Source organism: Alosa pseudoharengus, unplaced genomic scaffold, assembly GCF_046254945.1.
Source record: "Alosa pseudoharengus isolate Yale_2024_CS ecotype anadromous, Long Island Sound unplaced genomic scaffold, YU_APseudo_1.1 YU_APseudo_1.1_scf_8, whole genome shotgun sequence".
Taxonomy (NCBI): domain Eukaryota; kingdom Metazoa; phylum Chordata; class Actinopteri; order Clupeiformes; family Clupeidae; genus Alosa; species Alosa pseudoharengus.
The window spans coordinates 40,447,587-40,460,643 of NW_027468870.1; the positions used below are offsets into that span (position 1 = coordinate 40,447,587).

The 13,057-nt window shown below is 40.4% G+C and overlaps 1 protein-coding gene across 1 annotated transcript in view; it reads left to right on the forward strand.

The window, feature by feature from the left end:
• Window positions 1–9,281: 9,281 nt before the first annotated feature.
• igsf5a (immunoglobulin superfamily, member 5a) overlaps window positions 9,282–13,057 on the forward strand; it is a 99,539-nt gene continuing 95,763 nt past the window's right edge. Inside the window, exons 1-2 of the mRNA XM_076274057.1 lie at window positions 9,282–9,732; window positions 10,854–10,905. Of these exons, the coding sequence (XP_076130172.1) occupies window positions 10,866–10,905 (40 nt within the window). The 5' untranslated portion in view covers window positions 9,282–9,732; window positions 10,854–10,865. The remainder of the gene's footprint in view (window positions 9,733–10,853; window positions 10,906–13,057) is intronic.

The window sequence follows — 13,057 nt, forward strand, 5'->3', positions numbered from 1 at the left end:
ACTTGTCTTCACAGTTCGCATGTCATTTACGCTCTTGGAGCGTAAATGCTATCGGCTATTGTGTGGTGAAACACCTGATTCAGAAGGATATTTTCGTCTTATGGCCACAACACATGATGGTAGTGGTTTCCGATGCTCTCTGCCCAAGATTTCACCCTGTAGGGCCCATTCAAGCACGATCCGATAGGACACCAACCGAGTTTGACTGAGAAGACAGGAGAAGATAGGCTAAGTATAATGCACATAAACAGTAGCATGTTACGTTAGATAGGCATATTTGAATGGTTTCAGCAGGCACTTACTCAGGGGATAGTTGCCCATCAGGTCCACTCGGTGTGGGTCGTTTCTTCCAATTAACTTTGCCACGTCGGAAAAAAAGCCAACGATGGCCAGGTGAATCATTGCTGCAAACACATCGCTTTCTGTGGCACAGCCAGGATCTTCTAGGTCTATGACCCCCGCTACCGATGGCAACACTAGATCCCATTCTCGACAGCACAGGCTCTCCAATTATGTCGGCATCTGTTGGCAACAGCCACACCTGCACCACCAGTTGCTGTTCGCCCGTGTTCTCTCACCGGCTCCGGTCTGATCCGCCTCATATCTTTCCTGCCTTTCACAATCCATAAAAGCTAGTTCCTCCTCTGTGTATTCGAGTTCAAACAAATATGGTTCTGGGTCTGCTACAAGCCAGTCGTTATCGTCATTGTCTATTAAGTCAGCCATTGCAAATAATTTCTTGGTGCTTTCTAGCACAGGTTGAAGTCAACGTCAAGTTGGTTCTATTTACGGAAGTGAGTGTGTGTGTGTGTGTGAGCGAGAGAGAGGCAGAGGGGAGGGGTCGAGCAAGCATGGATTCTAAACTCTATGGTGGTTAGGACCTACATTTGGGTGTTAAGATATTACTGCACTAACGTCAAAGTACTCCCAAGTGCTATTGCGCCACACATTGTAGTTATCCTGTTTATTGGCTTGGAAAATTGCCACATTTCATGTTGTGTGACCTTACACATTTTATCAACCACTTGTGCAACTGTATTTAAGTAGGGAAAACGTGGATGTGTTTGTTTGCTGCTATCTTCCTCCCTTTTTGGATCCGTTTGAACACATGAGCAAAGCTAAATGCTAACAAATTTGTGCCGCACGCCAGAGAGATTGAGTGCACGTACTGAGACGGGAGAGGTATGATTCAACTCGTGAAAGTTAAGGTAAGAACATATATTAATACTGACATTGGGTGGTGTGTTCCTTTTAATATTAGAGCAATTTTGTGCAGCTATTGTGGCAAAGGACTGTGCATTGTTCACAATGACCTTTTGGCTTAACACAGCTTTTAACCGTCCCACCCACTCCATCAACAGCTCCCTTGCCATGGCTTGTGGCAAAGTAGTGCCATTCCACCTGGAATAAACACAATTAAATGAGAATTATTGAATAAATAACACCATGTGTAGCCTTCTAATACAGAACAGCCCATAATGATACAACAAGATGTCAATAAATAGTCTTACTTTAAGGTTTGGAAAGATTGTTCTAAAAGTCGTGGACATGAAGGTCCAGATGAATTTGTTTTTAAACTGTGATGCTGCTCCATCACTAAAGATGTGCAGACAACTCACATTTGGGTTTTTTCCATCAGGTCCTCCACCACCTTTGACAGGAATGTACACACAGCCTTCTTACCATGTTCTAAAGAATCACTGACAATGGCATAGGATTGAGCATCACCTTTGCACCATCCAACAGCTGGGAAAAGTGTGAGTTGTCTACTGGTCCAATGGGCTGCCTGAATTTCATCTTGATATGCAGGGGTGTAGTTTTCTGCAAAATCAATCTGTAACACTGCAACAGCTTCACTCGTGTCTTTTCTCTTCTCTTGGAACATTGCACTTTGTTTTCTTTTTATATAGTGCTTAAGAAATGTAGTGGCTGAAGCCAACAGTGATGCAAGCACATCCCCCAATACTACACTCTTCATCAGTTTAACCTGAAACCCCCCTTCAGATTCCCATGAATGCCATGTTTGGGTGTTCTTGTCTTCATCTGGGATGTTGCTAATAAGGTTCTTAAGGAGAATTGCATCACAGCATGTCTCACATCTGTTCAACATGCACTTTGCAGAGTCAGGACTGCAGACCAGAGCTCTGATAAAGGTTGAGATGCTTTGGAAGGCATGTCGAGGAAACTCAAGCAGCATTTGTGTGTTTTCGTGATGTTTACAGAGGCAAACATTACGAGGTGTTTCTGCTTTTGTGAAGACCTCCCCTGGCCGCAGCTCTGCAAATTTTGATTTTCCTATCCTCCGGGTGCTCTTCCTGAAAGACTCTGTATGCCTCTAAAATAGACATAGTTAAGTGCCTCTTTTGATATGCCTTCTTAACTCCACCCTCTTTTATAACAACAGCATCTTTCTTACCAGGTGCCTGTCGAGAGATAACGCACATAAAACTCCCTGACCTTTTGTTTTATGAGATCTGTGGTGACTAATAGTTTTCGTTTCTTTTCAGTGTGGCCATTGAATCCAATTGCCTCAGAAATCTTTTGCCTTTTTTTTTTGTTTGGACTTTGAGGAAGAGCAGTAAGGACTCGTTTGACTGCTCGCCCAAGTGACTGCTTTGTCTTATATGCACACTTGGGAGACCCGGGTACAGATAAACTTTGGTTTTTAAGTCGAAGTCGTCTTTTTCTCTGTCTCTCTTGCCAGAGCCCGCAGCCTTTCTTTCTCCTTACTGACATTTTGCTCTGGCCTTTCCTCTCTCTTTCTTTTCCTCTTTTTTTGTAGTTTTCATAATTTTTGTGCCTTTCCCGGAAACCTCGTTGACACTCAACATTGGACAAAACTTTTACCTGTAACGATGTAATCAATAAGCATAGTAGCCTATTTTTAGTGTAGGCCTATCGATATGGTCCACTAAGGTCCCTATGAATTACTCATGCAATAGGCAATTTATATGTTGTTGTCTTCCATCAGCCCGACCATCGCACCAGCTATCACACACGTGATCAATGCCTCGCTAACCTCCGGCACATTTCCAACAGCGTTCAAAATGGCCCGGGTAACACCGTTACTTAAGAAAGCTACTCTCATCCCTGCTCAAGTCGAGAACTACCGCCCTGTCTCACTCCTGCCTTTCCTATCCAAAGGCATTGAACGAGCAGTCTCCAAACAGGTCTCTGACTTCCTTTCACAGAACAACCTTCTGGATCCAAATCAGTCTGGGTTCAAAAGCGGCCACTCTACCGAAACGGCTCTGCTGTCTGTAACAGAAGCCTTAAAAGAAGCCAGGGCAACCGCTCGGTCATCAGTACTCATTCTGCTTGACTTATCGGCTGCCTTTGACACGGTTAATCACCGCATCCTTCTCTCTATACTCGCTAACATGGGAATCTCCGGTTCTGCTCTCTCCTGGTTTGAATCCTACCTCACAGGACGCTCGTTTAACGTATCATGGCTTGGTCAGCTATCTGCACCTCACCATCTCACCACAGGGGTCCCCCAGGGCTCAGTACTGGGCCCCCTTCTCTTTGCTATCTACACCACCTCCTTGGGACAGATTATCCGTTCGCATGGCTTCTCATACCACTGCTATGCAGACGACACACAGCTCTATCTGTCCTTTCCACCTGATGACCCCTTGGTTTCAGCACGGATCTCTGATTGCCTCTCAGACATAGCTACATGGATGAAGGCACACCACCTCCAGCTGAACCTCTCAAAGACTGAACTGCTGGTCCTCCCAGCTAAACCTACCATACACCACGACATCAACATCAAATTTGACTCCCTGTCTGTTTCACCTACCAGGACTGCAAGAAATCTAGGAGTTGTTCTCGACAACCAACTAAACTTCTCAGATCATGTTGCCTCAGTCGCCCGGTCATGCCGTTTCGCACTCTACAATATACGGAAAATCAGGACTTACTTAACTCAAGATGCCACCCAACTTCTGGTTCAGGCAATAGTCATCTCACGACTCGACTACTGCAACGCCCTCCTGACAGGTCTCCCAGCCTGCGCAGTGAAACCACTTCAGATGATCCAGAACGCGGCGGCGCGCCTGGTCTACAACCAACCCAAGAGGGCACATGTTACCCCGCTACTCATCCAGCTACATTGGCTACCTATGGCGGCCCGCATCAAATTCAAGGCTCTAACGCTTGCCTACAAAGTAGTCTCCGGTTCTGCTCCCACCTACTTGAATGCCTTCATACAGACATACGCTACCTCCAGACCGCTGCGCTCCTCAGACGAACGACGTCTAGCTCTACCTCCGGTACGCTCAGGCCAATCCAAACTTTTCTCATCTGTTGTTCCTCGTTGGTGGAACACACTGCCAGTTCCTACAAGGGCAGGGACATCCCTCTCCATTTTCAAAAAACTCCTGAAGACCCAGCTCTTTAGAGAACATCTCTCATAGCAACACTTACAACAAGTCTTGCTGATCCTAGCACTCACCAGCCGTCTTAAACTGACACGTAACTGTTAAAAACAGCACTCACTGATGCACTTATTCTTACTGTACTTATTCTTATGTTTTTTAAATTGTCCTAATATTGTTGAGAATTGCTCTAAAACTTAAACTGTTTACCATGTTGTTAGTTGCTTTGGTTAAAAATGCGTCAGCCAAATGTAATGTAATGTAATGTAATCTTACGTCCATTAGGCCCATATCTGAGCAATAATTCAACATATTTTTTTTTTAAAGTAGGCCTTTTAATTCATATTATTATATTAATCAGAGGTGCAAGAATAGCCGCTAGTCAGCTTAGCTGTTACTGTCAAGGTCTACTTGATATGACATATTAATATTTAACTAGATTTCAAATCGACTTCACAAATGGTTATTGTCATGATTGCTGTTTTAATGTCATCTTACTGTTTTATCCATGTCACATTTGTGGTAGGCGTTCAGCTTTAAGATCTTCGACCAGACCTGTCAAAATACCTCAGCTTGATAGACATGTAGCGCAAGCAAATTAGGGTGCATGTTTCCAAACCAATCGGGTTCCTCACGCACTTTGGGGATGTCTCCTAAATGAACATTTTAACAACAGTATTTTTTTGTGTACACAACTTTTTTTTCATGGTATATATATATATATATATATATATATATATATACAGTTAAGAACAAAATTATTCATACCCCTGACAAATATTGATGTAATGTTGATTTTCTCTTGACCAATATGTTTGTTCTGACTGAAAATGACACTGCCACATGCCAAAAGGTTGTAAGATAACATGGTAGAAACATGGAATCAAAAAAATAATTGTTTTTATATTTTTTTGTGTGCAATTTTAGGAAAAATGGCAAGTCCAAAATTATTCATACCCTTTTTAAATAATCAACGGTAACACTAAAGCAAGAGGCTACACTGAGATTCTGGAGGAAAAGATCAGGCAGTGTGCCAAGAGACCTGCCCCAATAGGCATCATTGGACCATTAAACCATACAATGATCCAGAAACATACAGCTAAACAAGGCAAGAAATGGTTAACAGAGAACAATGTCAACATTTTAGAGTGGCCCAGCCAGAGTCCAGACCTCAATCAGTCAAAAAAGTTAGCACAAGGCCAAAATGATGGCAAATATTCGTTCCTGCCTCAACCTAGATTGCTGCTAAAAGGTGCAGTCTAAAATAATTGTGGAGACATGGAAAGGCTTGATAGGTAGGCTACTATAAGAACCATTCCGAGAGCTTTGATGGTAAATAAAGATGTTTACATTGATTATTTAAAAAGGGTATGAATAATTTTGGACATGCCATTTTTCATAAAAATGTAAAAAAAAAGATTATTTTTTTGATTCCATGTTTCTACCACATTGTCTTACAACCTTTTGGCATGTGGCAGTGTCATTTTCAGTCAGAACAAAATATTGGTCAAAAGAAAATCAACATTACATCAATATTTGCCAGGGGTTTGAATAATTTTATTCTTAACTGTGTGTGTATATATATATATATATATATATATATATATATATATTATATTAGGACTGTCAATCGAAAAAAATAATCTAGTTAATTACTCTGTGATTAATTAATCTAAATGAATCACATGCATCCATTTTTGCATGAACATATCTTAAAAAGTTTGGCAAATGAGTGAATCAATGAACAGCCAAACCAACATTATAGACTTTAAAGTTCAACGTCTCTCTCTGTTATTATAATTTTCCCTTTGGGTCAGGCATCAGCATAGTGGCTGGTGTCAGATTTTTAGCATGATAAATGCAAATGACTGAAGTTACCACTCACTGTCAATGACGTGCAGAGTAGGCTACCCTAACAACAAGGTAATGTGGAATACCACCTATGATCTATCCTTTTTTTGGCCATTCAAACATGTAGATTTTTATTCACATAATTTTTTTATCCAGTAGGTGGCAGTCCAGGATAAGAAATAGCAGTTCAAGAAAATAAACTAAATAGTAGGAACAAAGAAATTAAAGCAGCATAGCCTACAAGTGCAAGCGGAAATGTAAATGTGAAGTTATTGGATTGGAAATAAATATAACCACCTTCTACATACTTTTGAAGACAGTTTGTTTCAAGTGTGCAACAAATGTAGTCAATTTATTAAGGGAGTTTGTCAGTTAGTTAGTCGATCATAGGGTAGGCTCAGCAAAACGGTAGCAAAGATAACTTTGACAAGGCTGGCGGCTAGCATTATTATCATCAAGAGTTGTGCTAACTCGTACCTCCGGATTGTTTTGCATTGAGGTGATACTTCAGACCTGATGATCTATATGGTAGGCAACGGAAATTCCTTACTGCAGAAATAGTAGCCTAGATTGATGCTCCTGTCAACAGTGTTGGTCTGGGCGTTCTTTTTAAAACGTAGGTCTCTAGGCTAATATGTTTAATTCAAAGCAGTGCTTGCTCGTCTGCCTTCAGTCACGATAGCCAGACTGCTCTGGGTCAAATGTCACTATAAAAGGAGATTAATCAGCGTTACATTTTTGTAATTAATTAATCGAAATTAACGTGTTATTTTGATAGCCCTTATGTGTGTGTGTGTGTGTGTGTGTGTGTGTGTGTGTGTGTGTGTGTGTGTGTGTGTGTGTGTGTGTGTGTGTGTGGACTTGACTCGGACGTTGCCCCCTTCACTTACAATGACTTGTCATGACTTGCGACATGGGTAAAATTGTTTGTATCTTATAAAAAATATAGCCTAAAAAAACCTATTTTCTGCCCATACCAACTTCAGCAGTTTCAAGTTCATTGTTAACGTTACACCTGCAATGCAGCGTTATTTTGCATGGATTGCAGGGTCTTTTACCTAGTATGAGAACGGAAAAGGGATTATCATCACTGAACATGCTCCCATTTGTCGTCTGACTAAGTAGATTCTGTGATATTGTGACGGATCCTCTGATTCTGTGACGTGGTTCATTATATAGGATAGACACTTTAATTTTGTCCATGGAGCTAACCAAAACTATCACGGAATTACCATCAATGACTGATGGCATTTCAAACTTACACCCATATCAGCGTTGTGTTCAGCAAAATAATAAAAAACAAGAAATAGTGAAGGTAAATAGGCTCATTGTTTACTCAGCTGGTGTTGAGTAGCCTAGGCTATGGCCTTTATGACATTAAAACGCTCTTTGGAATGCTTATAGGTAGGTATTTGTGTAGGCTAACTGTGGGCATTCAGTAGGCCTAAATAACTATAATACTGCATAAGGCTATCTGTAGTGTAGGCTACTTGGACAGCAGTAGGCCCTGGGATGTTGGAATTAATTTTGAAAGTGCAGTGCAAAGGATTCAGAAATAACTATGGTGTTGGATCCTGATATGGGCGATGTTAACACTTTGAGTGCCAAAAACACAATATTACGTTTTTTGTTGCCATGCGTGGAGTCAAGTCAAGTAATTTTATTTGTCAAGTCAAGTCATTTTATTTGTTATTTGTTTATGCTTGGAGTGCCAAAAACGCACTATTGCATTTTTAGCTTTTTTTTTAAAAAATTACGAAAATAAACACACCTTATGTGCGATTTTGGGAACTTGATGATGAATAGAACTGAAATAGATGACGATCGAAAACTAAACAAATACGCACAAACTCTGCTTTTGGTGGCTGCTGTTTTGGGTCGAATCAGTGACGCATGCACGTCAGATCAAAACCAGGCCATTTATTTTCGTGGGTTTATCACTAGGTGGCAGTCTCGCCAGGTCTCGCTAGGTCGCTTCCCGGAAACTTTACAGGCAACACTTCTCAGGTCAAACAGCGCATATTTCATAAAAGACGCTATATCTCCATTTCTAGAAAAAAACAGGAATTTTGATAGCCACTGTTAGCTTGAGATTTCTCAGGAACAGAGGCATGTCAATAAACGGTTTGTACCCACAGAGAGCTTAAAGTCTCACCTTTCAAACGAGCCATAGTATTTGTCCATAGCTATAACATAGAATATGCTGTGGCTCTACAAATATGGTCAACAAAACAGCGCGGCATTCAAAGTGTTAAGTATCATTTTTAGATAATGCTCTTATCAATACATTACGGTAATTATGGTAAGTGTTGGTTGTTATATTTTAGGTATTACGGTTTCCCATACCTGCATGTATGCCAGTTCACTTGTATGCAATGATGGTGACGGATGAACAGAGCCGTGCACATGTGTGGGATTGGTGCTAGGGGCACTACTATGACCGCATCAAAATCGCTATTTTTAAAACACTAAGAAGGCTTGACACAACATGAAACTTTGCTTGAAGTATCACCAGGGTCTCTACATCAACTCGAGCATTGAGAACATTGTTTTCAGCTTTTAAACAAAAATTTGACTCGGGTCCATTCACAAAAAGACCTTAGGTTGCATTTTGGCGAGGGTTATGCTGTAACGAAGTTGGGATAGCTATTAGGCATAGAATTAGGTGATGACCCAAACAGCCTCCGGGCATATGCATTAGCCTTGAGTATAAGGCTGAATCTGTGAATGGGCCATAGCTGTAAAAAGTTGGTTCTGAAGCCGGAAAAGTTACATACTTTTGAATGGCAGCAAAGGCAGCCAATCAGAGCTTGCATTTCATAATAGGGTTGCCAGTTAAGCCCAAAAGGATGCCAAATAGGTGCAAAGCCACGCCTTGAAAATCCCCCCACCCTAACTGATAGAGGTTTTTAGAAAGCTTCTAAGGCATTACAGACCCAACCAAAATTTTGTTGTCTATATATCACATCACAGAACAAGGATAAATACCTCGTTCAATCATTCTATGTCACCTTTAACAAGTCACTACATTGCAGGCACAGACGCTCAACAATGGCATAGTCTATTTGCAACAACTAAATAATAACTGTTTTTGGACCGATTAAGTGAAATTGGACAGTTTCCCACAGTACACTTGATCTCACACACACTGGTGTGCCGCAGAACAGCGGTTGAAAATCACTAGTCTAAGATATTAGACTAATTAATTTTGAAAGGCAGATGAGTCATGAAGTCATAACCTTTCAAAGTAATCTGTCTAGCCTTAGATGACTCATGAATGACACCAGGCCAATCCCCTAAGTGTAAACAGGGGACTTACAATATGCAAAGATATTTTACTGATATACTGAGAGGCACTAGGCTACTTCACACACATTGTTAGATAAGATGAATGGCAGGGTGTTGGACTTTGTCCTCATGGTGAAGTTGCACAGAAAGTGTTTGGCCAAATAAGGTGTCGGTCTGCGTGAACTGGAAATCAAGTTATCCATTTAAGAGTTTGGTAAGTTCTTGTTTGATATACTATTAGAAAGAATTACCTCAATTGTCAAATTTTCTTTGTGGGGAACCAATTCTTGAATGATTAGAAATGTACTCTAAGCTGTTTGAGCTAATCTAATGTTAAGCTAAAACTACACTTGATTTGACACATTCACGCATTACGTATGTTTCGGTGCATGAGGTCTGGTCATCATATGTTAGTTTATTTCTACAAGTACCATATACGTTCAAGTACACAATACAAATTGAAACAGAAACATTGGGTTTCCAATCAACCTTTTAATGTAAAATTATAACTATTTGAATAAGAAATCCTGGCAGAAAACTGAACTTGCTAGAGGAGGGTGGATTAACTCAATTCCCATAAGGTATAATAGAAAACCTTGACAGAAACCATTTATGGGCATATATTCATATTTGTTGCATTTTCACCTGCGTTTCCATAAACCTTGACCTCACAACCTAACGTTTTGATCCCACAGCTGATCATAACTCTTCCCTAGATTAGGACAATATTTGTTTTTAACCCATATACAGTACACACAAACACACACAGAAATTCCTATTCTTGAGTGGAACAGACTAGGTGCACAAAAGGCTCTTCCTGTACGCTCATTATTTCTGGTGGAGCGTTAACTGTGTTATGACTGCATTTTCTGTTATATTCTGCTCCTCACATCTTCACTCTGACACTGAATATATTGTTTGCCCAATAATAACAATTTTAACACACAAATCATCCTTTGTTGTAACGTGCTGTTTCCCTAGTGCAACACCCAATTGGGTCTGTGTAGACACATGCATTAACAGGAGTGGCAGGTTAAAACACACCTGGCTCCATCGGAAACAAACGAGTGCACAGAAAGCCTTTCATGCACGTAGCCTATTTTCATGAATGTGTAAAGAATATGCAAATGAGTTGAATGGAAACCCAATTAGTGTAACCTCTGGATCTGCAAGTTTTTTGTCAACAAATATCAGGCTTTAAAACACACACACAAAAAGAAGTAAAATATTAGTAAAATATCAGGTGACTTGTGCCAGGGAATGAAAAAAGTAGAATCATAATGAAATGAAGTTCTATCAAATATCAAAGGACTAATATAAATAATTTCTGTTAAGGATTTGTGCAACATGAGAAATTTCAAAATTCTGCTGTTCATTCCACTCATAGGTAAGTGCCCTCACAAAAATTAAATGTTTGCGGCAGATTTGTAGCAAACATGTGGGAGATTTGTGGGAAACAAATGAGTTCACTAGAAAATATTGCCCGAAGTTTGCCAATGTTGGCCGCTAGAGACAAACTTCCAACAAAGTTCTGGCAACAATGAGAAGTTTGCCACTAGTGGCAAATGTGTTGGCCAGTGATTTGCCACAACACTTAGCCAATAATGGCAAACTTACAGTGAACTTCTGGTGACAAACCTAATTTGCATATGACGTTGCTCTAAATTTGCTGTAACATTGTTAACTGCAACTGTTTACCAGAAACCTAATTTGCATGTGAAGATATGACCTTGCCGCAAATTTGAGGATGTCCTGAAGGAAATGCAAAGCTAAGTTTTAAAAAGTTTTCAGTTGCAAGTGCAATTCAGTGCATCTATATGGAAGCATATTAGTAGCTTTTTTCAAATGAGAATGCAATCTGCAATATGCAATTCAAAAAGACATTACATTATGCAATTTAATATTGCAATTTGCAATAATATCCAATAAATTGTATTTTAATCTGCAAAGTGACAATGAAATCCTAAAATCAATTCCAATAATTTTGGTTAAAAAACATGGGTTGAATTGCGTTCCATTTTGCCATGGTACTTCAGTCTCAAAATTCAAATGGCAATTCATTTTGCATTTCAATTTTCAATATTCAGTTTCATCATTTAACTGTCAATTCGTTTTGCAATTTAATATTTAAAGTGCAATGTAGGATTGCATTTTAAAAACATATTTGGCAAAACTGTCAATGCCAGCTTCAAAAGATTTTGGATTATTTTGGGCAAAATGTTTTGCCATCGTTTTGAGGCATTTTATTCAAATGGAAAAGAAATAGCGTCCCCCGTGATTGCATTGCACTTTGGTCACGCTCTTTGTGTTGCAAAATTCAAATGGCCATTCAATCTGCCAAACGCATTGCAATCTGTCAAGTCACTCATCAAGGCGGGAACTAGGCTATGTCACTTCCGTGTTTACGTCTTACCCAGTTAGCGCTTGAGGAGTTTGCAGCTGCACTAAGGTCTCTGGCTGATTATGTAGAACACCACCGTGTCAACGAGTCTGACTCAACGGACAGATTACTGAAAATGGACGACAGAGTGGGCTATCTAGCCCTACTTGTCCGATTTGATGTCAACCTGGTCCGTTCAAAGATTTCTGAGGCCTTACAGCTAATGGGCGCTAGCCGGTGGGGAGACCTTCTGTGGATACCACTGGATGGAATAGAGGGTTACCTCTCCTATTAGCCTTTAGCTCTCCTATTAGCCTCCTATTACCTCAGCCTTTCCTTGCCCTGCTCTCTCTCTCTCACACACACACACAGAAAAGAAAAAAGAAACCAATGTGCTTATGTCGCAATTTCCGATAGGCCCAGGCCTAAAGAAAAGACGGTAACCTAACAATTAGGATTTGCTTTGCCTACACTGCTGTTTGATTGTCCCAAACTTTTAGACGATCTATACTCGCATTAACTGAATCTTATCAACCCGAACTGCGATGTTCCAAACAGAGTGACAGGATGCAATGCCTAATAATGTCACTGCCTTCGGCATAACTGCTAACAGTGCGTCTAGGCCTACTGTTAAACACCTGAAAAATATTAAGCTGCTGTTTTCTTTTCATGACGAGCACCAGGCCTACGCTTGAATGATTTATGACTGAATGGAACGTTGCGTTTTTAAGCGCCAGAACTGCTTATCACGTCATGTGACAAAGTTTACACCAATCATCATCTTCTATGTATCCTTATGTTGAGATGTCCATTCTCTTTGCCCTAGGCTATCATTTGTGCACGAAGCATGTTTCAATTAAGACAATACACAAGCTATGTTTTATTGTTGCAATATTGAATAAATTGTATGCACAGTGCGAACAGGATTACGGCTGGCGGCGCCACTGACCAAGGCCACAGTAGCCTGTGAACCTCTGATTTTCAAAGGGGAATCACGGCCAACGCAAGGGGCAACTCTTCTCTTCAATTTCCCTTCCAAATTACTTTTTATTGTCTGAAGAGATCTATCGCAAGAATCTAACATTCTAACAGCAACAGCAAAGCAAATGCAAGCTAACCAAAGTGCAGTCGGTTCTCCCACCATGGTTTTTGAAATCAC